At 40.6% G+C, this 27,285-nt stretch overlaps 1 protein-coding gene across 1 annotated transcript in view; it reads right to left on the reverse strand.

Annotated features, from left to right (window-relative positions):
- RAD51B (RAD51 paralog B) overlaps window positions 1-27,285 on the reverse strand; it is a 391,590-nt gene that overhangs the window by 208,367 nt on the left and 155,938 nt on the right. Inside the window, 1 exon segment of the mRNA XM_030452706.1 lies at window positions 1,042-1,138. Within this exon segment, the coding sequence (XP_030308566.1) occupies window positions 1,042-1,138 (97 nt within the window).

Here is a 27,285-nt window from a genome sequence, read left to right on the forward strand (position 1 = left end):
TTCTCTTGTCCATTGAAGTAAGTTGCACAAATAATGTCAGTTTTAAATATTGCTTAAACCAGCTGGTTTTGCCACCACGCTGTTCTCCTATGAAGTCAGACAAATTTAAAAATCCTGTGTGTGATCAACTGGAACACAAATAAGCTGATCAGAATCACCATAATGTGCAACAAGGAGAGAAAGAGGGAAAAAGAATCACATTATATGAAGTCTAAATGCAATCATCATGCCCTAGCAGGAAAGATGAGCATTGCTTTACATCATATATTTGGGTCTATGCATGAACAGAACCCAAACTTCTCTGCATCTGTCCCTGACTCTGACTATTCTTTCCAAGTGGGGAAAGCTGACATTATTATATTACTTTCCAAGCCTTGATTCAGAATTACAGAATTACCTTTTCATCTTAGCACAATACGTCCTCATTGCTCTCTCAGAAATGTGTGCTTCTTTCTAACTTTGTGCAGAAAAATGAAACATGAAGATGGAAAGCAGTATAGGGCATCACACAAAATCTCATCATTCAGACACAGAGAGTTGCAGTCTGAGGCACTGTACTTGAAAACCAGAACTGAAAACTTGAAAACCAGAAAAGCATAATGCAAGGGACAGGACTGAGTACTTGCTCTCCTTCATTTGCAACCAGTGTTTCTACTTTGGAATCACTGATAATAATTAGAACAATTAGAACAAATTGGTAGCCTAGCCTGTGCATTAACTCTAGCAGCAGTTTCAGAAGACTGAGAAAATAATGCTCTAAATACACATCAATGAAAGTACAATACTGAGGAACATGTTATAGAACTGACACAGCTCAAAAATTCATTCCCAGCACTTGGAAACTGTCAGATCCTTTTAGTTAATACACTTACTTTCTTTTTATTTATAAAAGGATTTTCAGAGAAACTGAAAAATAATTATTTTAATGTTAGACTTGATACCTGACTCTCACAGCCACCTGTATATCAGCAGAAGACTGTAAGTTACAATGTGGATTTGTGTCAGTGTAGAATTTCAGTTCTGATAGAAGATATCTCTTACCTTCAGACAGGGACAAATCATCAGCTGGAGACACCAGGTCTGCCTGGATAGAGGGGCCATTGCTCAACCATGTGGTAATCTGATTTGTCAAGATAACCTGCAAACAGACAGGGAGAGGGGGAAGGGAAATGAATTTTTATAGCTATTGGAAGGCAGAGAGCAGCCCAGGCGAGGGCTGGAATCCTCCAGGCACAGAGCATCCAGGCAACTCTCTACTCTGACCTTTAGCAAATTCAACATTCAGAAAACTTTGAACTACCTGCATAAGCTGAGTTAATTGCAAGAAGGGCAGGAAAAGGGATATTGTTAAAAAGATGAAATACTAAACAACAGAATGTTGATACATACAGCTGCCTAAAATGAAACTACTGTTCTGAAAACTTCATACTTCGATGAACAATTTGATACTCCTTACAAAAAGCATCGTTTTCTCCATAGGCAAATAGGACACATATTTTCTTAGTAACTTCCACACACTTCCTTCCTTTGGCTGAAACACAGTGCCATGAAAAAAAGAGGTGTTGTAGGGATACATCCCAATGACCTGAACCACTAGAGTACTACATATCACAGGGCGGTCTCTACAAGAGGATTTTTCAGTGTTTTCAGGATCACAAGTTTTTGATAAAGGAAAGAATGTGGTACCCACACAGTGCTCTCCTCTGTTAATAGAAACAATGGTCTGGCTTGCAAGAGGTGAACAGTTCCTTGCACCTTTGAAGATGTAGTTTTTTCTAATAACAAAAAGCATTAAGGTAAATGCTGTGAAGAGAGAGAAGAGCATAGAAACATAATTTCCTCCAAATGCTCTGGTTGACTAAGCTGCAGCAGTTTCTGCAATTACAATTGGTCTCTGCCAACTGATAAAAACGTCAGGTTCTTTCTTCAGTTTGTTTGTTTGAAAAAAAAACCAAACCCACAACCAAAAAAACCCAAAACAAAACAAAAAAATAAACTAACATGTTCCTTCTACTTGCACCAAGAACAGACTCCACTTCAAACAAACTCTGTCAGAAATTAATAGACTGTCTTCATCTGTATTGAGCAAAGGAGGAAGGGAGAACTAAATCCTACATGGTACTCTATGCATGTGGCTTCATGAAGCTACTGGAATAAATTAACAGCTTAGAATTGCTAAAAGGAAGAGGAAATTCTCACAAAAGGAATTTGAGAAATGCATCACAGCCCTCTGCTGTTTTTCCCAGAGCTGGTGCATGCACCTATAAAGCACCCAAAAGCAGATAGGAAAGGGCCTGGGCACACAAAGCTCCTTGCAGCCAGTGCTGCCTGTCCCTGTAATCATCAGATTACAGGGTAAGATTCAATTTAATAACAAAAAAGAAGAAAGTCACATTTTCCTTTCTTCTTGTCAGGGTACTTCCATTTTAGTGAGTGAGTTCATCCTCCTGATAGGATAAACATCAAAATGGGTTCAAAGCAAATAAAGGAGAGGAAAACCAAGAGTCAGGAGGGATAAGGAACAGGATGTAAGATCTTTCCTTATTAACATTGTCTTCACTTCATTGTCACTGTGTCACAAAACTCACAGCCTCACTTGTCCACTGAGGCTCTTGTGGCAACCAAGCATAAGATTCACCAACAGTATGGCACAACACCGAAGCTTTTCCTTGATCTGGTACTAGAAAATGTGCTGAAACAGAACCTGCTAACAAACTTAAACAAACACACACACTAGTGGGGAACGAAGATTTCATTGGTATGCTTTTGCAATGATCACATTATTCACAAGTGTCAAATGCTCTGTAAGCAATGCAGTCATCCCAGACCTCTGCCAAGTTAATCTTCGTACTGTGCTATCATGTGTTTTGTTATTTATGCACCAGGATTTAAAGAAAAGCTACCATGCTTAAGGATCTTTTTTAAATAAGAAAAAGGATGTAAGCACACCACATCTCACATTGCTCTCCTTCAAAAATCATAAGAATAATATTGCAACTGCATTTTTTTAATCTTTGAGCTTTTTTTGCCTCCTCTTTTACCAGAAAATTCAAACCAATGCTCCCTGTAAAACTGTAAATCTTCTTCACTGTTTATGTTTAACAAACTACCCCTGTGAACTTAGATTTCAATTTCTGATTTGTCCTTCAATAACTATTCAATACTAAGAATACCCTACATATCTTGTTATATTGTTTAAAAAGTCACTTTAATAATGCAGAGTAAATGCTGCTGTCTGGCTTGCCCTGAGGATGGGAATGAAGTGTCCCATCTTAGTTTCTAGGGACTTAGATCTATGACTTCACTGAGAGTTAAACATTTGCTTGAATACGCATTTAAACACTATCTTGAATGAGCACACTTCCTCTGAGATGAAGCCATATGCACGTACAGAATGCTTATTTTGGAATTAACTGAAAATTATTCTTAATTTCTGCATGCCTGCAGAGCTAAAAGAGATTTGGTTCTCCTGTAAGTACAAGCAAAGAGGCTGTTAGTTAAGCACTAGATTTGACATCAGATTCCCCGTCACACTTCTGAAGCTTTGCTTACTGCAAAAATTTTCTGTCAGGTATAGGTACTCTTATTATCAAATAACTAATATAAAACTTTGAGCACCTACCATAATACAGTTTGAACTTTACTCTGTGGGTGTGCAGACTGCTCCAAACTCTCATTGGCTCAAACAAGCCATGGGTTGCTAACAGAAAGAAAAAAATCCGGTTTCTAATTTAAAAAGTTTCTAATTAAAAAAGTTAATGGACTCAGAGTTAGAGAACTCCTCTGAATACCTACATCTGTCTTCAAAACTTCCATCACATGCCTGTACTGGGAAGTGTAAACATTTTTTTTTCCTGAGATTAAAACTTTGGTCACAAATACTCTGGCAGTGAATAGTGTCATTCAAAAAAGACCCTATGTTTCCAGGAGTCCCCAGTCCTACAGAAACTTGAAGCCCTGACTTTTGATACCACTCACTTCCAGTGTCACATCTAAAGAATGTATTAACTCCTCCGCAAAGCCTCCTTCACCAACCCCCAACTCATGCTTACACTCCATTCTTCTGTCCTTTGAAATGTTTCAACATTTTCAGGGGGCCGCAAATAGACATCTGAGGAAATATTTACACCTGAGTGTGATTTCGAGAGAATATACGGGTGCACAAGGGAGGTATGGAGTGAAATAGCTGCCTGACTTTCTGATGAGCGATCACATTTGTGCATGGACAGAATCAGCTGAGTCTCACATGTGGATTCATAGTTGTGTGCACAGAATCCTATGCTCATTCAGATCTTAATGTTCCCATATGTTACAAATCAGTAACATTATGAAGAAGGTTCGAGTTTCTCCCTTTAGTCTCATAGGTGCCAGACATGAAAGAAACCACCTCTCACCGCTAAACAGTGCCTGGAAACAAGCTGGGGTCACAAGTCCAGGCAGACTTATTAGAAAGAGTGCCTTGCACTGCATTAGCAACAACACTTCCTCAGCTTTTCATTGGACATTTGCCATTAACCTACAGATTAGATTTACACTGTTCAGTGCAGGAGACCTGCCAAGTCTTCTGCCTAAGTAGGGAAGGAAAAGTTGCCTTTGTTGTGGTTCCCTTTGTCAGATAGTGGACACCATTACCAGCCAAGCACAGCTTCCACGTAAGAGATTCAATGCCAGTCATGAGTTTATCATCTTCCAGCTGAACACTCAACTGTGAGAAGGTTGCTACATGCTATTTAAATTTTATTATATTAAAATACATAGTATTTTAAAATGTATATTACGAAATACCTAGGAGCTCCTATTTCTACACCAACTACTGGAACAAAATATTTGGCCTACCAATTACGGAAAAAAGGGCTAACTACTCAGGAGGAATTTAGGAATATAGTTAGGTTGTGTAGAAAGAAAATTAGAGAGACAAAGGCACAACTTGAACTGAAACTCGCCACCTCTGTGAAGGATAACAAAAAGTCCTTCTACAAATACATCAATGGCAAAAGAAGGGGCAAGGAAAACATCCATTCTTTACTGGACATGGGTGGGAATATAGTTGTCAAAGATGAAGAAAAGGCTGAGGTATTTAACACCTTCTTTTCCTCAGTTTTCAACAGTAAGACAGGTTATCCTGAGGACAGCTGGCTTCTAGAGCTTATAGAAGGTGACAAGAATCTAAACAGCCTCCCTGTAATCCAAAAGGAAACAGTCAGTGATCTACTGAGATGCTTGGATCCCCACAAGTCTATAGGACCGGATGGGATCCACCCAAGGGTGATGAGGGAGCTGGCAGAAGAGCTCACCAACCCTCTCTCTATCATCTACCAACAGTCCTGGCTCACTGGGGACATCCCAGATGACTGGAAGTTGGAGAATGTCACAAAAGGGCCAGAAGGAGAACCTGGAAAACTCCAGGCCTGTCAGCCTGACCTCAGTGCCTGGCAGGGTCATGGAACAAATCATCCTCAGTGTAATCACACAGCACCTGCAGGATGGGCGAGGGATTAGACCCAGCCAGCACGGGTTTAGGAAGGGCAGGTCATGCCTGACCAACCTGATCTCCTTTTATGATCGGGTGACCCACCTGGTGGATGAGGGGAAGGCTGTGGATGTGGTCTACCTGGACTTCAGCAAGGCCTTTGACACCGTCTCCCACAGCATCCTCCTGAAAAAGCTGTCAGCCCACAGCTTGGACAGGAGCACCCTGTGCTGGGTTAGGAACTGGCTGGAGGGCCGGGCCCAGAGAGTGGTGCTGAACGGGGCTGCATCAAAATGGCTGCCGGTCACTAGTGGTGTCCCCCAGGGATCAGTGTTGGGCCCAGTTCTGTTCAATATCTTCATTGATGATTTAGATGAGGGGATTGAGTCCACCATCAGCAAATTTGCAGATGACACTAAGCTGGGGGGAAGTGTGGATCAGCTGGAAGGCAGGAGGGCTCTGCAGAGGGACCTGGACAGACTGGAGAGTTGGGCTGATTCCAACGGGATGAGGTTCAACAAGGCCAAGTGCCGGGTCCTGCACTTTGGCCACAACAACCCCATGCAGCGCTACAGGCTGGGGACAGAGTGGCTGAGAGCAGCCAGGCAGAAAGGGACCTGGGGGTCTGGATTGCCAGGAAGCTGAACATGAGCCAGGAGTGTGCCCAGGTAGCCAAGAAGGCCAATGGCATCCTGGCCTGGATCAGGAACAGCGTGGCCAGCAGGTCCAGGGAAGGGATTCTGTCCCTGTACTCAGCACTGGTGAGGCCACAACTCAAGTACTGTGTCCAGTTCTGGGCCCCTCAGTTCAGGAAGGATATCGAGGTTCTGCAGTGGGTCCAAAGGAGGGCAACCAGGCTGGTGAAAGGACTCGAGCACAGACCCTATGAGGAGAGGCTGAGGGAGCTGGAGGTGTTCAGCCTGGAGAAGAGGAGGCTCAGGGGAGACCTCATCACTCTCTACAACTCCCTGAAAGGAGGTTGGAGCCAGGGGGGGGTTGGTCTCTTTTCCCAGGCAACTCTCAGCAAGACAAGAGGGCACGGTCTTAAGTTGTGCCCGGGGAGGTTTAGATTGGACATTAGAAAGTGAGGAGAGGGTGATCAAGCATTGGAATGGGGTGCCCTGGGAAGTAGTGGATTCTCAATCCCTGGAGATATTTAAAAAGAGACTGGATGTGGCACTCAGTGCCATGATCTGCAGCAGAAGTGGTTCAAGGGTTGGACTTGATCTCTGAGGTCCCTTCCAACCCAGCCGATTCTATGATTTTTCTTGCCAGGGGTACTTTCATTACCACTAGGGCACTGAAAGTCACAAAAAAACGTAACACCTCTTCACACACAAAGCTGTGTCCTGACATGAGCAACAGGTAAGGAGGTTGTGTTATTGCTTTAAGTTTCTAACTTGTGACTACTGAAAAGTGCAAGGCTTCTTCAGTCAGTGACTATGTATGAATGGAAAACATCCTCCACTCGTAAAAGAGAAAAAAATAGATGAAAAGGTCAGCTAGACAGCTCAGTAACACTGGAAACTTGCTGCACAGAGTCCCTTGCAGGGTTCAGCGAACCATTGCCTTTAACCTTTCAGTCTGTTCACTTGCAACTTGCTGTTAAGACAGCCATCTAATAAGTGAAAATTTACAGCCCTCAGACTTCCAACTCTGACAGAATTGCAAACACTGTAAAAATTCACTCAGATTCAAATTTCAGAATATTTTCTGAGAAAAAGCCTACTACTTAAAATACTACACCATTGCCTGACCACACAATTTCCCCATCTTACAAAGATTTCTACTTCAGCATAGCAACTTATAGATTACATACATAGCAACAAATAGATTGCAAAATAACCCCTTCTAATAATTAGAAGTATTTTGATGACAAGGAAAATCCTTCTTACAGCTAGAAAACCTGGAGATAAACACAAGGAGACAGTGAGAAGACATTCCCAAGTTTCTAATTTTAGATACATTTTTTTTAAAAAAAGAAGCATATGCTTCTGACCACTTCCTCAATTTTTTATAGGTGCTGATACTTGGAAAAAAACAAGAACAAGAATTTCTCAAGAAAAATAGTATTCATGTCCTAGACATGTCATTGCTATTTCTAAGATTAATCCAGAAGTCAACTGTGCTGTTTATATTACCTTGAAATCTTTACATGCTACTGTGAAAATAGAATAGCCATCAACTGATGTGATTTCAGCAGATGCCAGTTTTCTGGAAGAAAATTGGAAAAGCAAACGTACTTAGGTAAGGTGCCTAAACTCCCATCACTCACATTAATTGTAAACAGTACATATCTGGAAAGCCCCTGAAGGTCCTGGGAGAGATTTGGCCTAAAAACTGAAATGTGACTGTCTTACACAGAAGAATAAGCAAACTATTTTTTATTTGGTTATTTATACAGTACAAATTACTTCTCCTGCCCTTCCTAGGACCACAGTGAAACTACTAAATCTGACTTTGTCATTCTTGTAAATCCAGTTGAGTAAATAAGTGATTTTCTGTAAACTTGTGGTCTCAGCCTCCTTGTTAGTTTATTACAAAATTAAAGGGAGTTTAGCACAGAACTATCAATCAATAATCAGCAAAAGTATAAAGTCTTTTGGAATGTACCAACAGGTGGAAAAAAACCCACTCTCATGAAATAGCTGTTTGTTAAGAGAATGGAGCAGAATTCCCCACTTGTCATAGAAGACTACTTAGAAAAACTCCTATTAAAGGCTTCCTATTGAGCTGGAAGAGCAAGTATAAGGACACCTGCAGTTATCCCAAGTTGCTCCATCCTTATTAGTCCACATATTTTGCGTTTTTCACTCTATTCAAGCAATGTCACTAGAGAGCACCAAGGACAAGTAGCAGTCAGGAATGCTGGGATGCTGACTCGGGCATGCTGCAGGAGAAGGAAAATAAGTTTTACTGATCCCCTGCCATTCTTCATACCAGTCCCTGAGAAGGCACCTCTCCTTTTCCCTGCAGCTCAGAGTTTTTTAATGAGGCATTCAAGAGGTCAGCAAGGAGTCAAACAATGGTGACTGTTTTCTAAGCACCAGCTAAAGGAAAGTGAACCAAGCAACACCACAAAGGCAGATGGAGCAGGCAGCAGTTCTGGAAACAGAAAGAGGGAACAGTGAGAAAACCAAAGTGAAGCAGCATTCTTCAAACTCCTATGTGATCTGCAGCCTTCTCCTTGGGAATCTGTTACAGCTCCTTGAGACTGGTATTGGTCTGCTCTGGGAAGAACCCTAAATTACCATCATCTGTCATAGTTATAGTGCATTTTTGATCTTCATCTAAACTACCCACTGATCTAGTTTTTTTCTTCAGCTGCTGTTACATTAGGAAGATTTTCTTCAGCATCTGTAGCCATTTACCACAAAAGCTACCAAAAGGTGTCATCACCTTCAGCGGGATTTTTACCCAATATTCACAAGGAAGAAAACTTCCTTAAAACAGAGCGGTTTTGGTGACATCAGAACTACAGGTGGAAAAGTCTGAGCTACAATACTGAGAGGTCCTAAGCAAAGTAAGCTTTAAAGAGAAACTTCCAAATGCCCACAGCTCCTGGGCACTGGCTGCTGGCTACTGCAGTGATGCCTCATAGGGGCTCCCCATGCAGGAGAGCCAAATTCTGCAAGGAAAAGCCTCTGCACAGTTCATAGAATCATAGAATTGGCTGGGTTGGAAAGGACCTCAGAGATCAAGTCCAACCCTTGAACCACTACTGCTGCATTTACCAGACCATAGCACTGAGTGCCACATCCAGTCTCTTTTTAAATATCTCCAGGGATGGAGAATCCACTACTTCGCGGGGCATCCCATTCCTGGATGATCAGACATTTGGTTTGGTTTGGCCCTGGAGCCTAGAACTGTCTCAACTCCAGGACCAAACCAAACTATCTGTATCACAGCTATTACTGTGCTAGGAGATGAAATAGACACAGGTATCTTCATTCTTAGAAATGTAAACTATTATTTTGGCTCATACAAACCAAATACAGAAGAGAAAACCTAACAGTTCATCATCTTAAATCTAAGCAAATCACCACACCCAAACAGTACTCATCCCAGTAGGTGCCCCGTACTCCCAAGCTGAGTAGACACCAGCCCAAACATCTCAGGTTTCTGTGGTGAAGAATGAAAATAACCTTAAGTGCTCTACAGAGCCCAGCAATCACAAGCAAAAAGCCTTATCATAAATTGAATTCCCATACTCAGTCAAGTAACAGTTCTGACAAAGCCTAATTAACAAAGATATTAAAAAGTAATTATATATGTGGTAGGAAAGGGTTGCATCTAAAAATGAGCCTGAAGCACCTTCACTGCAGGCATAAGCAATAGACAAGTGCCCACATTTAATAACTGTTGCTAATCCAAGTCAGATGAAAGAAAACCCACCTGTTGGAGCCACCTTGTTTATACCCGGCAGAGGTACAGGCTGTAACAGTGACACTCATGTTAGAGGGAAGTAGATGGATGTTTTCAGACATGAGGGCATAGCAGCTACCCTGACTGACAGCAAAGAAGAGGCCTTTGTGCCAAGAACTGTTAGAATTCACATCTCAACCCATGTCCCAAGAATTTGGCGTAATTCTCTGAATAACAGATACTCACACACAAATCACTGGAAACCTACTGAGAAACACTTCCTAATCTAGCAGTCTAGCAACAAGTGTTGGTCTTGCTTCAGAGGAATTAAATACCTGTACATATTTCCAGCTGTACCTAGATTCATCAAATCCAGGAAAAAAAAAATGGGGGCAATTAAACAGTCTAACAGAAGAAAGTAATGATTCTCTGCAAGGCCCACAAGCACCTTGTAAAAGATTAGAGACCTGTTGCTCAGGACATGTTGCTGCTAGCTGCCACCTTATTAGAGCTCCTATGACAGGACTTTCATCTCCTGCTTTGCCAGGGGATGTCTACCCAAGCTTCCCTTTTTTCCTCCCTCAGTGAGGCAATTCATAGCAGCAGAGGTGATTTTATAGTCATCGGATTTCACTGGCTATAAACAGGAGTAGGAAGAAACCAAGGAATCTTTCAGAGGCTGCCCTCTGTATTTACATCCAATTTATTCTGCTTTGCATAGGAAAGTACAAAGTTATGCAATTCTATTCCATAAGCCTTCTGGAGAAATAAAGTGTCTATTCACATCTCTGCCAACTGCTTAAAAATATTCGCAATGAATTAATAAAACTTCCAGCAGAAGAAAAAAAGAAACTAAACAAGACAAAAGCATGCTGTTCTCAGGCAGCTACACGTCTTCAAGTTGAAATAGCTACCACCCAGCGATAGCCCGAGGTCTTTAGCCTTTCCTCCTCTGGGAACAAGGAACACAGCCAACACAAATGCAACCTTCAAAATCCACACCGCAGCACCCTGGCTCTGTGCAGCTCGGCAAGCAAGGTTTGTGTGCCTGGAAGGCTTTCACACCCAGCAGCCTGCACGGACCCGTTTGCAGAGACAGAAGCCAAGCCCCCAGAGGGACTGCCACCCCCTTCATACCCTGCCAGCTGCCCGCAGCTCCAGGTGAGTTTCCAGAAGATCTTCCCTCTCCTCCACCCTCCCCTCCAGGCTCTGCATAATGATGGGTTTCTGAATTGAGCTCACCCCTTTGCGGAGCTCACCAGGTACCACGGCAAGAGGCTGCTCTGCTCCTGGACATCACTGTCATCCACCTGCAGCTTTTACAGCCAAGACTTTCTGCACTCTCAAAGCAGGCAATGCCACTGCTTAAAAGGGAGTTTTCTGGTGAATGCCAAATTGTACTGTAAAAGGATAAATAAAATAAAATCGTGAATTCACCGTTTGCTCTTAGATCAAGCTCTGTTCTCAGCAGCAGCAGCAGGGCTTTTGGTTGGTTTAATTTGTTTGGTTTTGAAGGATGGGAAGAAACAGGGCTGTCTGGAACATCAACAAAGTCATGCAGAATTTCAGTTCTGTTCCAGTCCGCTCCAGGCTGAGAATGTCTCCTGTTTTTTAATAGGATTTCAAGGAAGTCAGAACTCATGCTCATTTTTTTCTCAATGAAAACTTTAGTTTAGTTTATTGGCACCCGTTAGCTTTGATTAGCAGTTCAGAAAGCAAACTAAAGGCTCCTTCCTCTCATTCACTGACTTCAGACCTTTTGCTATGCACCAACCCTACTTCATTCTTCAGATTTACCCAGACCTACACAAATTCTGGGACACTAGATCTTACTATCTCCTGATGGAATCAAGGTATTGTTATCCCTAGTGCAGAGACAGATGGTCAGATACAAAAGAAACTGATTAAAGGTATCACATATCTTTACTACCACTCCTATACTCTGACTTGAAGAACAAAGTTGGAATGCCTCATATTCACCTGAGCACTCAAGAACAATCTAATGTCTATCCAGCATACTATATTTATAAATCTTTCTATATTTGGGGTATATCTCATTTAGTTTTTCTACACCTGTCTGTTTTTTTTTCCTAATGACCAAATAGGAATATGTAATAAACTAATTAAACACTCCTAACAAAGGCCTATTTAGGACTCAAGGCCTATTTCAAGGTGATAATTAGTGTACCAGCATTTTAATTTGATTTTTATGTTTTGACTAGCCCATTAGAAAGACTATAGTAATAAACACATACAGGTCAGGAGTGGTATAGCCTATGATGCACAGCTCAATGCCATTAATTCATCAGATTCCTTCAATTAATTCCTTCAAGCCTTCAAGGCAGTGGGTCACAGAAGACTCACTGGGCCTTGGATGCAAACTGGAACAGCTCAATGGGCTACTGTAATTTACAGCTTTGCTGAACAGTTTTTAAAACACTCTCCCTAGCTCCACCTTATCCCACACCATGACCACATGCCAACATTTTTAGAGAGATGAGAGTGTTAGGTTCAGACTGCCCCTCAGTTACTTGTGGAAGCAGCAGAAAGCAGTTTTAGGATGTGCTAGAAATCCCATCAAAGCTTTGCTGTTCAATTCCCCTGCAAACCACACTTCCTTGCCTTCCTGCCAGCACTGGAGCCTTTACGGTTTTTTTAGACAGGCAAGAGAGGACTACAGGAATATTTGCTCCCCCTTGTCTATTCATTTAACCTTTACAGGGAGGTAACTACTAACACCAGACGGCATCACATGGCTTCCTTGTTTTCTACTCAACCTACTTCATCAGCATCACTGAAGCAGAGCAAATATTTTCTAGCCTGCAGTGCCAGAGATCACAGCATGCTCCACACAATGCTTGTTAGACAAGTTTTCTTTCCTTGCTGAGTTCTGGTAGCTTCTGCCTTCCACTGAATGTATTTCAGCCACGGATGGGATTTTCATACTTCTCAGTAATGGCTTCCCTTAGAATCATAGAATCGGCTGGGTTGGAAGGGACCTCAGAGATCATCAAGTCCAGCCCTTGAACCACTACTGCTGCAGTTACTAGATCATGGCACTGAGTGCCACATCCAGTCTCTTTTTAAATATCTCCAGGGATGGAGAATCCACTACTTCCCGGGGCAGCCCATTCCAATGTCTGATCACCCGCTCGGTAAAGAAATTCTTTCTAATGTCCAATCTAAACCTCTCCCAGCACAACTTAAGACCGTGCCCTCTTGTCTTGCTGAGAGTTGCCTGGGAAAAGAGACCAACCCCCATCTGGCTACAACCTCCTTTCAGGGAGTTGTAGAGAGTGATGAGGTCTCCCCTGAGCCGCCTCTTCTTCAGGCTGAACACCCCCAGCTCCCTCAGCCTCTCCTCATAGGGTCTGTGCTCGAGTCCTTTCACCAGCCTAGTTGCCCTCCTTTGGACCTGCTCCAGGACCTCAATATCCTTCCTGAACTGAGGGGCCCAGACGTGGACACAGGACTCGAGGTGTGGCCTCACCAGTGCTGAGTACAGAGGCAGAATCACTTCCTTGGACCTGCTGGCCACGCTGTTCCTGATCCAGGCCATTATGTCATTGGCCTTCTTGGCTACCTGGGCACACTGCTGGCTCATGTTCAGCTAATAATGTAGCTTTATTTCAGTGTATGTAACAGTCAGTACATTTTGAGTACAGGGAATTTGGATATACTATAAACCTCCATCCCCAGTTTGCCCAATGCAGTGACCAGGTCTGTAGAGCACTAGGGTACCAGCTGATATGGCATAGCAGCCTGACAATAAAACCAAGATACTGATAATTTTTAGAAAGTGACAAATAGGCTTCTAAGAAAGCAGGAACAAACTAGGCACTGAGAGCACTATTCAGGGCAATGAAGGCCCATTTAGTGAACACTGTGCCCCTGGTGACTTCAAAAGTGTTCTCATTAACAAAATTCAGTTATCGTTCCCCATAGCTGCAATGGTTGTAAAAAAGAGTAGAAATCATCTAGAAAACAAAACACCCAGCTGCTGAAACAAACTGCCTTTCAAATCACCATTAGTTTCACTTCCCTGTGACCCAGGGCTCAGAAATGTATGAAAGAACAAGTGAGAATGAACAGCTGCAAATTATAGGTACTACAAGCTCTAGGTTTATATTAACATTACATTTTAGCTGTTTTCACATACTGACTTGCATTTGCACCCTTTTCGGCCTAACCTGCAAGTTATCCAGTAACCTATTTCTACCAGAAATATTTATATTATTTCAAAACCATCAGTAGCTTCAGCATCCCCTAGGATGCTGAACATACAAACAGATATCAAAAATACAAAATAAACCTGGTACAGTTAAGCATACCAGTCTGAATGCCCAGTAGTATTTTTGTGCTGCATTAGCGACTATTTTAATAGCCAATATCTAGTTGTAGTCTGATCAGGCTGAAAGTGGAAGTTTTACCATCTAGCCTTTGAGATTTGTAATGTATCAACATACCTCTAATACAGTGTAATATTTTTATGCAAAGGGAAATTGCTTGGGTGCATTTTGTTTCTCTCCTAAACATGAGAAGTTAGATGGTAAGACCTATAATTCTTCCACTTATAATGTTAAGTACATTTTTATACGCTAAGATATTCTGAAACTATTTTTCTTTAAAAAAAAAAAAAAAAGGCAACCTATAAAAACTGCTAAAGCATTTTAGGAAGCCTCACTACTTGGTAGTTAGATTATTCTAAGTTCTTCTTCCTCAAAAAAAAAAACCAAAACCCCATTGTCTACTACTTAGAGATAAACAGTCCATAATAAACAGAAAAACCCAAACACCATGTGTGTACATGATTGCTATCCAAACATGTCTGATCTGATATTATGCAAAGGAAGGAAGATGAGAAGGGACAAAAATCAGTCATGTTTCTTCTCTTCAGTATTGGAGGGGAAGAAAATAATAATCTTGTGGCTCAAGATATTCTGGAATTTCAGTGGCATTGTCTTGGCCTCTGTATCCTATTTCTTCTAAATGCTTTCACTTAGAAATGTAATTAGTCAGTATTTCCCCAATAAAATCGGACTTCACGTTACATTTTAATATGGCAGATTTCTATTTATCTACCTAACTCGCTTAAATTGGAGTGTACTTTCCTTGGAAATATGAATCATTAGAAACCTCTTTGAAAGTCAGGAATCAAGATGGAAAATGATCTCAGAAGAATGCCAGGAGTGATATTTCTGCTGAGACTGCAGCATGACACATCTCCCCTTGGCTTTGCCTAATACACATAGTATTTGAGATTGTCCATACAAAATCATGTACTTAAGAAACTATACCCAAGCTAATTTCTCACCCCTTGGGTAACATCCCAGTCCCCAATGTGACTGCTTAAATAGCTGCACAAGGCAGCACTGTAGAAGCACCTTATCTCTTCTGTGTTGCAGGGAGAAGTAGTCCTGCAGGCTTCTTTTGGGAAACCTTTTCCCAATATGAAGACAAATCGAACTAAGAGACTGGTAACAGTGAAATTCCTGCTAAAGCAAATCAATTTGGACCCAAAGCTGTCATTTGGTATAAATTTGTTTGGGAACTTGGTGATCACTGAGAACAGTCCCATTGGCTTCACTGGAAATGATACAGGGTCTACCAGAATTAATATTCTTTGTTGCTAGTACCTCTGTTTTTATATAAATATTTTTTAACATCTAAAAAAAGTCATCTCTCCAGCTACTGTGGTATGCCCTTATATTTACAACTGTTACTAGAACAACAGAAATACTGAGAGTTGATGTCAGGTGAATAAAGACAGGCTGTGGTACCTTCTGTGATATTATACTTTAGGAAAACCTTGGAAATGGTATGAGATTTCAGATCTTTCACAATTAGAGAGCATTTCCTCTTTAAAAATTTAACTTAAAAGAAATGAATAATTTTATTCATTCAAATTCAGTTGGGTTAAATCTGAGATTTGCTGCACATCCTACAATCTATATACGCAAGTAGCAGAGAAAAACAGCTGATGTCTTCTGGACAAAAAATTGAAATTTTGCAACAGTTCTAGTTTATGCAGCTTGCATTTTTTTAATATCACCTCCTAGACTTGCTATTAAATCTGTCAGGATCATGGATTTTCCTTGCATGATTTCCTTCCAATATTACTGCTTTGTCCAAAGTCTGTCTCAAGAAACCACAATTGAGTCTCTACTGTAGAGTTCAGTAATAAATAGCAAAGACAATAATGTTAGACTCATAGAATCATAGAATTGGCTGGGTTGGAAGGGACCTCAGAGATCATCAAGTCCAACCCTTGAACCACCGTTGCGGTTGCTAGACCATGGCACTGAGTGCCACATCCAGTCTCTTTTTAAATATCTCCAGGGACGGAGAATCCACTACTTCCCGGGGCACATGACTTTCATTAATTTAATTAAGAGGAAAACTGAAAAGGAAAAAATTATACTTCCATCAAGAGGACAGATATGTGCTTGTCGGCTTCCTGCAGCCTCATGACTGGAACAGCTTTTTCTAGTGAGGAGTGAGAAACATGGGCAAGCACATGGGAAACCAGACCTGGATTAGAAAAGTGTTTCTGGATTGGGTGAGGTATATGAGTAAGTATTGCAGGATATCAGCAGTGAACTGATTTAGGCCAGGCTGGAAATGCATCTTCAGATCTAGGCACAGAGCAGGAGGAAAAGAGCTACTGGATGTTACATGCCAGGATTGACATGCTGCAGGTGGAAAAGTGCCAGGGCAGATTTTCCCAGGACAAAATAGGATGCATTTGCAGAGTTCCTAAAACAAAGGTAAAAATAATTCAGAGCAAGATGCTTGAACTTCAAAGTCCTGCAGCAGCAGAGCAAGGCATGTGACAGGTTGAAGATAATTGCTAAATTACACCCAAATACTCAGAATAAACTCTTCTATGTTTAGACAGATGCTGATTTGCAAAATGCCCTGGGTTATTAGCAAAATGCCAGTCACAGCATATACCCCTTTTGTTATGTTGTCTGATTTCCTGCAATCATCAAAACATGTATCAACTAGAAAAGCATTTTCAGCAGTAGCAATATAAATCAACAAAGTCTTTTGCCACTGGCTACTCCTTGAGTCAAATCAAATATAACTGATTATGGCTTGTTCTACAAGAAATTGCTCCTCAAAATGTTACTTCTTTTTGTTTACATTAGATATCCACTTCAGTGTAGAACCTAGCCTGCAAAGATAAGTTGTCATGTTAAGTTCCCTTAACATTACTCAGTTTTTTATTCCAGATGGAGTAAGATTTAATGCAGGTCAGGTTTTTATTGACCCTCAAGGATTTACACCAAAGCCAAACATGATCATGGACTTCCCTCCTTCCATCTTCATTCATTTATCCCCAAACGCATTTGCAGAGAAACAAAGGGTTCAGAGTTTTTATTTTACCATTAATTCTTCACCTCAATTCCTCAAGAATTGAGGGAGTGGAAGTCCAGTTGCATGGTTCCTAATCCCAGTTCTGACACTAAGTAGCTGTGACTGCTTAGTGATACAATAAATTCTTTGTGCCTTGTTTTCAGAGTAGGCATAATGCTTACCCCCTAAGAGTGTTGTTGGATTCAGTGTTTTGCTTTCCTAATGCTTTGAACTCACTTCATGAAGGGTGATTAAAACCAAGTGTTCTACAAGCCTTCCAGTAGTACAACTGGGCAATATCTAGATAGAAATTAGCAGTAACAGTTTGACTGCTTTACATTGCATATATATGGAATTATTTTCTTTTTTGTGTTTTGCTTTGTGTTTTGTTTGTTTTGTGTTTTGGTTTTTTTTAAACAGCTATTCTTCAGAGTGTTGCAAGACTAGTAGATGCAGACCTCCACTACTTTTAAAATATGAAGCTCAAAAAGAAGCCAGACACATTGGTATAAGCAGCATGGAAAAATATTCTACTTACTTCTGCGAAAGCACAAGGTTAGAGAGAGAGAGAGACAGACATACACACACAAGCAGGTGAGTGCTGAAATAAGAAATTGCACCTCAGATGTAAAAAGTTGACTTTTTTAGCAGAGATTACCAATACTTCAGTCCAAACTCCATCTGGACGGTTCTTTAGGCTTCTGAGTAAAAAGTAATTGTTACTGAGGGAACTGCCACCTGCAATGGCTTCACCAAGAGCTGACCCTGCACTAGAGTTTCAAACAGAAAGGAGAAGACACAGAAATAACTAGGGAGAAGGTATGATTTACAAAAAATGAATACAACAGTTCCTGAAGGAATGCAAACTGATTTGAATACAAACAGCAAATCCAAATGGGAGCAAACCAGTTGGCATATCTAGATCCTGACAGGGCATGGAGACCTGAAAACTGCTGCTTTGGAGGTTAAAGAAAGTGCTTCAAGTTTCATTCTACTACAAGGAACAGGCCATAAGTAGAAAGAGTTATTCTCACTGTGCAAGAAGCTGAATCTCTTCGTAGTTCTAACAATTAAGTATATCTGCAATGACTCCTAATAGAAAGATCCACCATTGTTTTGTCACAATTTCTATTCTGATTACAAACAGCAAGAGCCAGACACAAAAACAAATGGAGACCCATTGAAAACCTGCAGATCTAAATGCTCCTCAATTTGGGAAAAGGCTGGTTACAAACTTTACAATTCAAGTCCATCTATTTAACAGAACCTTGAAGAGGTAACAGTACCACAAATTCCACAGATTTTACTAGTTTACAAGCTTTTTCTGTGTTCTGTGGGGATCCAGGTGATTTAAAGGTAACCTAGATCCAGACAGTTGCCAATTCCACCATGCTGGCATGGAGCATTATTATCAGAAAACCAGAAAGATGTTTCAGGTGAATGAGCAAGGCCAAACAATGTCCACTTTTCATTCTCCTTGGAACTCATAGCACTTTGAGGCTCTAAGGAAAGAGTTAATAAGACATTAGATTGGACTGTATGCTTATTTGCTTTCTGGTTTGTGTCATGAGCATTCCAGATCCTCTGCAATCTTGGAGATTAAAGCTTTTTCCTAAGCTACCATAACACCGAAAAAACTTCACTAGCAGAAGAACATGAATGACCTCAGCCAGCCACTACAGTGACATTCATAGCAAAACCTTGAGAACTTGTAACACAAAGTGGTAAAAAGTTGACTGATGGTGATGGTTCTATTTGCACTACAAAATGCAATCTATCAAGGTGTCGAGCCACAACACAGTTCCAATTTTGAAGCTCATGACCAGAATTTTATACATACACATGGTGTGTATGGGCACAGAGCTCTTTGCTCCAGATTGGGATCATGTCAGAAGGCTTATCCAGGCATGCTACTTCTGATCACTCCCTTCCCACCTGCTCTGTCCCAGGCCAAGCCAGAACTCAAAAAACCTGCATCCCAGTGCAAGAGTGAAGGCTGCAGAGGGGCACTATGACTCAGTTCCATTCTGACACAATTGTGACTTCCATTCCACCCTTTAAGCCAGAGGCACAACATAGGCAGAAGAATGCAGAAGAGTTATGTTTGTCGTTTACTGCAGTGTTTTGCTAACCCTGCCATTCTGCCCTCTGGACAGCTGCTTTCCTTCCCTGCATCTAAAATCTCCTGTGCCAAAAATGGAGGGAGTATTAGCTGAAACAGAAAATACCTTCAGACTGAGTAAGTACTCAATAATACCCTGGAGTAATGCAGGATGGTAATAATTAAACATAATCTATATATTTATTCAAGCAGTTATTCAAATAATCCATATATATATATGACACATGACAAGCTTCTCAAAACAAAAGATGATGAAAGCAACAGAAAAGTGCCTTTGTATGATGTTTTTCTGAAGATGCTCTCAACATATTACGAACACTCAGATTCTGCATCTCAAAAGAGAGAGAGTGAAGTTATTCCATGAATTCTACAGATCAGAAAACTGAGACAGGAGTTTGCGAGACCTTGCCAGCATTGAAGGGAATCAATAAAGTCTCTATAAATGCCAATAAAAAGGCAGCAAATCTAAAGAACAGATAAAAGGAACAACAACTGCAGGGATACACTGTCTGATACCAACAGGGAATTCTGTAGGAAATTGAAAGAGTTATTGAGCATATAATTTTCTAGCATCCGCACACACACATTGCCCTTTCCTCAAAATGCCTCTCAACATGGAAGGAGACTGTATTCTCTCCCAAAACGAGAAGCAAAAGGTGGAAGCACATCACCCCAAAACATTGGAGCAGAGTAAAGCCTAAAGAGTGAAAAGAGCTTGGAGGAACTGCACACATAAGTATTCTCTTCCAAAACAAACTAAAACCTTTGTTTCAGCATAGTGTGAACCTAGTGTTTCAGCAAAGCAAAGCCCCTTAGCTCTGGCTAGGCTTTCTGCTAAGCTTTCTAATTTTATTTGAACATAGAACCCAAATCAAATCCAGAGGATGCAAAGCAGTAAGGATTGAAACAAAAGGTTTTTATAAAGTAAAGTGCCCACTGATCTAAATTATCTGTTTTATAAAGCACAAAGCCCAGGCTTGCCATTAAATTCTCTTTCCTGCAAAGAAAATAGGAAACTACAAAACAGAGTAGTTAGAAAGTGGAAAATATGCTGAAGGAAGGCATTTTAGCTGATGGCTTTAAAATTCAAAGAGATTTTTCAGAAGGAAGAGATCAGAATGAGACTGAACTAAGTTGTTCAGGCTGTTGTCTAACAGCATCAAATTTGGGACAATTTAGCTGTGCAGGAAAGGGAAGCACTTCTGGAGAGGAACACATTCGCATACCAAAAAGACCAGGCAGAACATAGCATACACTTATTTAAACCTTCAAAAAGAACTTTTTGAGTAATGTTTTCATATAATGAAATAAAAGGAAGTATGATGGCTCTGACTAAAGAATGACTTCTGTGCTTTTATGATTTGGTATCCATCAAACAAAGATAACATTAGCTTGCACAGAACTTTTGTACCTAAGTAATATCTTAAATAATTTTCTATTGCAGCCAATGCTCAGTGTAAACCAGCTTTAGAAAAGTAACTGCAGACTGTGAAAAATCAAGCAGTGGCATATCTTCTGTTACAGCCTATATTACTGTTTGGCAAAGATAGGCAGGTTCTGATTCACCATTTTTGTTGTTCTTTGTAATTACAACTAAAGGCACTGAGAGACAATTCCTATAACCCAAATGGGTACTAAGCAGTGTATTGATACCATGGAAATACCTTAAAGATACCTTGAAATTATGGTGGCACAGATCTACCCTAACATTTCCAGCTGCTCAAGAAAGACAGTGGGTATGGGGCTGAACAGAGAGGAAGCAACAACAGAAGAGGCAGACAATCAACTGACAAGTCATCTTTAGTAGGCAAAAAATATCAGTATTTTCTATACAGCACATGAACAGCAAATATGGTATGTCTAGGCCATTGGGCATGCACAGCAAAGTCTGAAAAATGATATACTTTTTTATTTGGAAGTTAGGCAGTTAAGACATCCTGCATGTCCCAATTTCTCTTTCCCTCAGAAAATGAGAACACGCTGTGGAAAACTTGGATAGATCACATCCCTGCAGAAATTTTGCACATCTCCACTCCCAATTGCGTTTCATCTATCTCAGTCTGGACACTAAAGATACTGAAATAAGCTTGTAGGCTAAACTAGAAAATTATTCCAATTTTCACAAGCATTTATGTATCTTTGGACCAAACCAAGTTTAAGACTGCCAGGATAACCATTGATCAGGGAATGGTAACAAATGCTCAAAGAACTATATTCCAAAAGGGATGTATTTGTTTTCCTGTCCTCCTCCTCTAGTTGAGCATCACAGCTTGGCACTCATACTTGCTGCTGCTGTTACTTTGGCCTGTAGGCACTTTTTTCCTATCAATCATTATTCTGACTACACCTACTTTCAGAAACACTATTGAAACACAGGCAAAATGTTTCAGAGCACACAAGGAGGATTGGAAGCATTCTTTTAATACAGGTTTAATTACAACTGCTAAGTCAGTAAATCATTTGCATATAACTGTAAAGAATAACCAGACAAACACAACCTCCCTTCAGAAACACCAAGAGAGTCTTTCAGAAAGAGTCTTTGAAGAAAGGAGGCTATGATGTTCACCAAAAGCATCAGAAGACTGTAAAGAAAGAGCCTAATAACAAACTTCAAAATAGCTTCTTAGTTCATTGGAGATAGTAAAAAATGTCAGGCACATAAAGAGTTAATGGTACAGCATTCACATGTATTAGTGGGGGGAAAAAAAAAGTCAGAATGAAGACAGACAAAACCCAAGGACAATCTATCTGAAAAAGTATTCCTACACTCAAGGCAGCACTTAAGCATCTACTCATTTTTAAGTATACACTTAAAACACTAATTAAAATATGTTTAAGTGCTTTCCTGATTTGAGGCCAAAGAATTCAATTATATGCTAATGGAAAAAAATTGGCAGTATTCTTAACATTTTACTTACTACTGCAATGCCAGGGGGTTATTAAAAGACAAAATGCTGCACGAGGTGGAGCATGGATCTTCTAACTAAAAGTTGCAGCTAGCCTGGGTACTGCACTGCTGAGTTGTACCCAGTCATAAAAGTCAATTCTTCAAGGGGAAATAGAAATTATAGTTCAACTGGAAGATGGCCAGGTTGAGCTCACAGAAACATGATGTTTTCAAGCAAGTTTCAAGCATATTTTAAATATGCATGTTTTAAAAAATAAATATAAATGCACCATACCAGTATTAAGAGCTCAAATGAAATTATATCAAACCAGAGGATGCAGCAACAGAACAGGATTTAGGCAAATCTGATATGCCAAAAAAAGGTTATAGAACAAAAAACAGTATCTGCCACAGAGAAGGAAATAGGTTTCGGGAAGATATAGATAATGTTATACTGAAAGAACACCAGAAAATGTGTTACATTATTGAATCTCCACAAATACAAACACAAGCCATTAGAATATAATGAGGTTACAAGCAGAGCTGTATTTTCTTCCACACTTCAGGAAAAGGACACTGAGCATATGAAGTTGAGACTAGTAATGCCAATACTACCACTACCACTACTATTTCTACTACTACTACTAAAGGTAAATAAGTCTAATAAGCTGTAATCAATGGTCAGACAAACCTGGAAGTTCCAGGAAATGTTGCATGTGCATAACTGACACTAGTGCTCGGTTTCAGAACTTCAGAAACTACCTTAGTGATGCTAAATTCAGAAAAGATGAATTTAAAAGTATTTCAGCTCAACAGTAAATTTTAAAGCCTTCATTTTTTACAGAAGGCCTACGTCTCAGAAAACATAGGCAGCCTTAATAATAGAATGAAAGATGTAAACATAATTTTCAATACACAAGGAGATCTTAGAAAATCAACATTCAGACTAATACAGCTGATGGAGAGAAAAATAAACTAAAACACTCAACATATAAGAATGATATCTAGAGAGCTATGATGGAATTGGAAAAGCAAATAAACAAAGACATTAAACCAAACAAATTCCTGAAGCATGCCTAAAGCAAGCAAACAAAGAATCTGCTGGGAAGAAAAAAGAGAAAGGGGATAAGGACCACTTGGAGAAACAATATGTTTGTGTTAAATAAGTTCTCAATGAAAAAAAACTTATACAAATACTTATCCTGATCCCAGAACTATTTTCAAATAACAGAGATGAAACATTGCCAGGAAGGAGGGGATCAAAAAGATACTGAAGAGGCAAGTTAAAGAGAAATGCATCAACAAGGTTGCCCAGAGCACACGCAGGACTTCTGGCAAAGCTCACATTCAAGTGGATGAACACCTTAAAAATCACTTTAAAACAGCTGCATTGTAACACATAAAAACCACACCTAAGTTCCTCTTCTCACTCTATATACGCAACACATTTTGGCCCATCTGTACAGTTAGTCTCTGTACAACTATTGTATTCCACAACACAAAATAGAATTCCCTCCCATGCTTTGGCAAAAAAAATCCATCTGCAATTCCCCTGTTCTCAGGCTCTGCTAGAAGTCCACAGTATTCACCAGCTGACAAACCAAACCGAACTGTGATGTCATTCAGGCCTGGATATCAGATCCCAGGTATTTGGGTGTTAACTGATTTCCTTCTCCCTCAGAATGCTGTTCTATACTGTATTATTACATTTCAACATCTTGGATTTAAATACATGCACTGCATTATAAAGATAATTTGCACGAGTTCAAAATAGCTGTGTTAACCTTTAAGGTTTTGCCATTTGTTTGTGTAGGCCATTTCCAGTCACTGCAGATAATATCAAAGGTGATCTCAATAGGCAGTACTGTTTCCATGAAGCCATTCTAGAAACGTTTCAAAAATAAGAAAACACATTACTGGCACAACTACCACTCCTGTGTATCCATAAGGTGTCCATAAGGGAAAAACCCCAGAACCCACAGCTTTAATCTTTATGATTTCTAGTCACTTTTCTACACATAACAATCACTGTATGAGACAGTAGATTCACATATATTTTAAATGGTATAACACAACACTGAAATGAGAAGAAGCTGTCGTACCCTCTCCTGTCACTCACTCTCATCCCTAAACTGTTGTCCACTCCATGCAGAAAAGTATTTTTGTGGTCAGAAACAGAACTGAAGTAAAGAACTGATGCAGTTTCCCAGTCTGGATGGAAGGAAGCTGGGACATCACAGCAATGCTGTGTTACTGCATGTGTGCAGTGTCTGCAGAACTACAGGATAGACGAGGTCACATCAGGACCAAAAGCAAGACAGTAATATCCCACCACTGCTAAGATCTTAGAGCTCTAAAGCAGAACAAAAATTTTAGCTGTCCTCACCTTAGGCTCTTCTCCATTGCTTCAATGAGAGAAAATACCATGTCATGACATCCCTGTTTCTGGCCTGATTAGTTCTCAGAATTTGAGGTCAGCCAGCCATGACTGAAGAACTGGCTATAGCCCAGTATATATCTGAAACTACTAGACTTTTTCTTTTTTGAAAATATGAAGGAAGCTGTTACCCAAGAGGCTATTTGTCCAATTCATTTTAAATTATATTGTTTGGGGGTGTTTATGATTTTGAACACTGTAACTTTTCCCACTGAGATGCAGAGCAGAAAGCCAAGCTGCTAAACAAATCATGAGGTATCAAATGCAATTCACGGCAGCTGCACCCTCCCCATCCTGCAACCCACAAGATACACCTTTTGCACAGCCTTTAGCCTTTGGTTGGTGAAGAATCATCAAACCATAGAACTATGGAATTCTGGGGGTTGGAAGGGACCTTGGAGATCATCTAGCTCCAACAGACCCCGATGGGCCACAACACCTTTCACTAGATCAGGTTCCTCAAAGCCCCATCCAATCTGGCATTGAACATTCCCAGGGAGGGGACAGCCACAATTTCCCTGGGAAACTTCTTCTGCTGTCTCACCACCCTCACAGTAGAGAATTTCTTCCTAATATCTAATCTAAATCTGCCCTCTTCCAGTTTGAAACCGATAGCCCTCATCATACCTCTACATGCCCTTGGTCAAAGTCCCTCCCCAGCTTTCCTCTAGGCCCCCTTCATGTGCTGGAAGGCTGCTATAAGGTCTTGAGCCTTCTCTTCTCCAGGCTGAACAACCCCAACTCTCTCAGCCTGTCCCCACAGCAGAGCTGCTCCAGCCCTCTGATCATCTTCACAGCCCTCCTCTGGACTTGCTCCAACAGCTCCATGTCCTTCTTGTGCTGGAGCTGGACACAGTACGCCAGCTGAGGTCTCAGGAGAGCAGAGCAGAGGGGGAGAATCACCTCCCTGTACCTGCTGGCCAGGCTTCCTTTGATGCAGCCCAGGGTATGGTTGGCTTTCTGGGCTTCAAGCACACAGTCCCAGCTTCTGTTGAGCTTCTCATCAACCATCACCCCAAAGTCCTTCTGCTCTCAATCCATTCTCCACCCAACCTGCATTTTTACTTGGGATTGCCCCAACCCATGTGCAGGATCTTGCACTTAGCTTTTTGGACCTTCATGCAGTTTGAAAGGGCCCACCTCTCCAGCCTGTCAAGGTCCCTCTGGATGGCATCCAGAATCCTAGTCAGAATTTACTTTTAATTTCCCAGGGAGATTATTTCTTCAAAGATGACAGCAAAAATACTTTGCAGAACAATACACTTCACAGCAATGTTTACATAAATGCTCTTCTCTAAAAGGAAAAGATTATAATCATGACATGTACAGAGATACACTTCCTTTAAAATACCATTTTCTGCATTACAACTGGTGATTAATACACATGCCTGTTCTGCAACACTAAGGCACCTTGTACTAACTCTTCAGAAAGTTTCTAAATAAGCATTTAGCTATTTTACAGAAATGAAAAGCGAAAAATTGCATAAAACCTGAAGAAAACCTTGTAGCATGTGTTTAGGAACTGCCTGTTAAATTTCTATTAAGACAACTACCTAGAGTAGCAGCTGGTCACATCCCACATAGATTCAGCTATTTATTCTCTAATTTTGTTGAAAAAGTTGAGCATACCAAGAAACCAACTTCCAGTGAAGTTATTCTGCCACCTGCTGTTGCTTCAATGGATACGCTATTTGAATTTAAATATTTTCAATTAAAACAAATCCTAATTTAAAAAAAGAGGATACTTTGTTATTGCAAAAGAAAGCTTAGTCATTAACTATAAACTATCAATACATTACAATCTAATTCTCTTGTTGACCTATCAAGTGTATGACCCTAAAGATGCGTAGAACCAAGATGGAGGGGGCCAGGACAAAGAAGGGGCAGCCTGGTGCAAGGCAAAAGCCTGGTAGTTTAAAAAAATAATCACAAAACAAAGTATTGTCATGAATCTTCTAAAATTCACACAGGAAAAAATGTCTAAAAGCCTTTTAGTCTAAAAACTGGGATTCCAAGCGCTGCTAAATTACAGTATCAAAACAATAATTTAAAAAGAAAAGGTTAAAAGAAATACTGAAATTCACCAGCCTACAATCACTGTCTGAGTGGGGGAAAGAGAAAATACATGTGGTATTGAAAAGGTAATGCTGCTTACACCTTCAGCTCTTGCAGTCATACAGATGGGAACTTAGCAAATCTGACAAGTCCTTTACAAGAAGGCAGTGACAGTAAGATGGACATTCCCACACTGCTGCTGCACTCCACACCAGCTGGCAGCACCCACTACTTATTTTCAGGACAGCAATGACAAGTGCCACCCCTTCATCTCAGGCCATGCACACCACCTTCCCACAGAACTGCAGCTATGTCAGATGGTGTCCTTATGGTGCTCATCCATTTGTACACTCTTAATGTTTGTCTCCAGCATAGGAGGGTAGCAGTTCTATCAGAACAGCTTAGGGGAAAGACTGAAAAAGAATTGGAGACCCAATAAAAATGCAGAGTGAAGTTGGGGCAGGAGAGTGACTTGCTGAAAAATGATCCACACACTTGAAAAATGCTTTCAGATTTTTAATTATTATAATTCAAGATAAAAACCCTTCTAAATGTTACCCAAACTACAGAACACAAAAACCTTTTCCAGG

This window comes from Calypte anna, chromosome 5A (assembly GCF_003957555.1).
Source record: "Calypte anna isolate BGI_N300 chromosome 5A, bCalAnn1_v1.p, whole genome shotgun sequence".
NCBI classification, from domain to species: domain Eukaryota; kingdom Metazoa; phylum Chordata; class Aves; order Apodiformes; family Trochilidae; genus Calypte; species Calypte anna.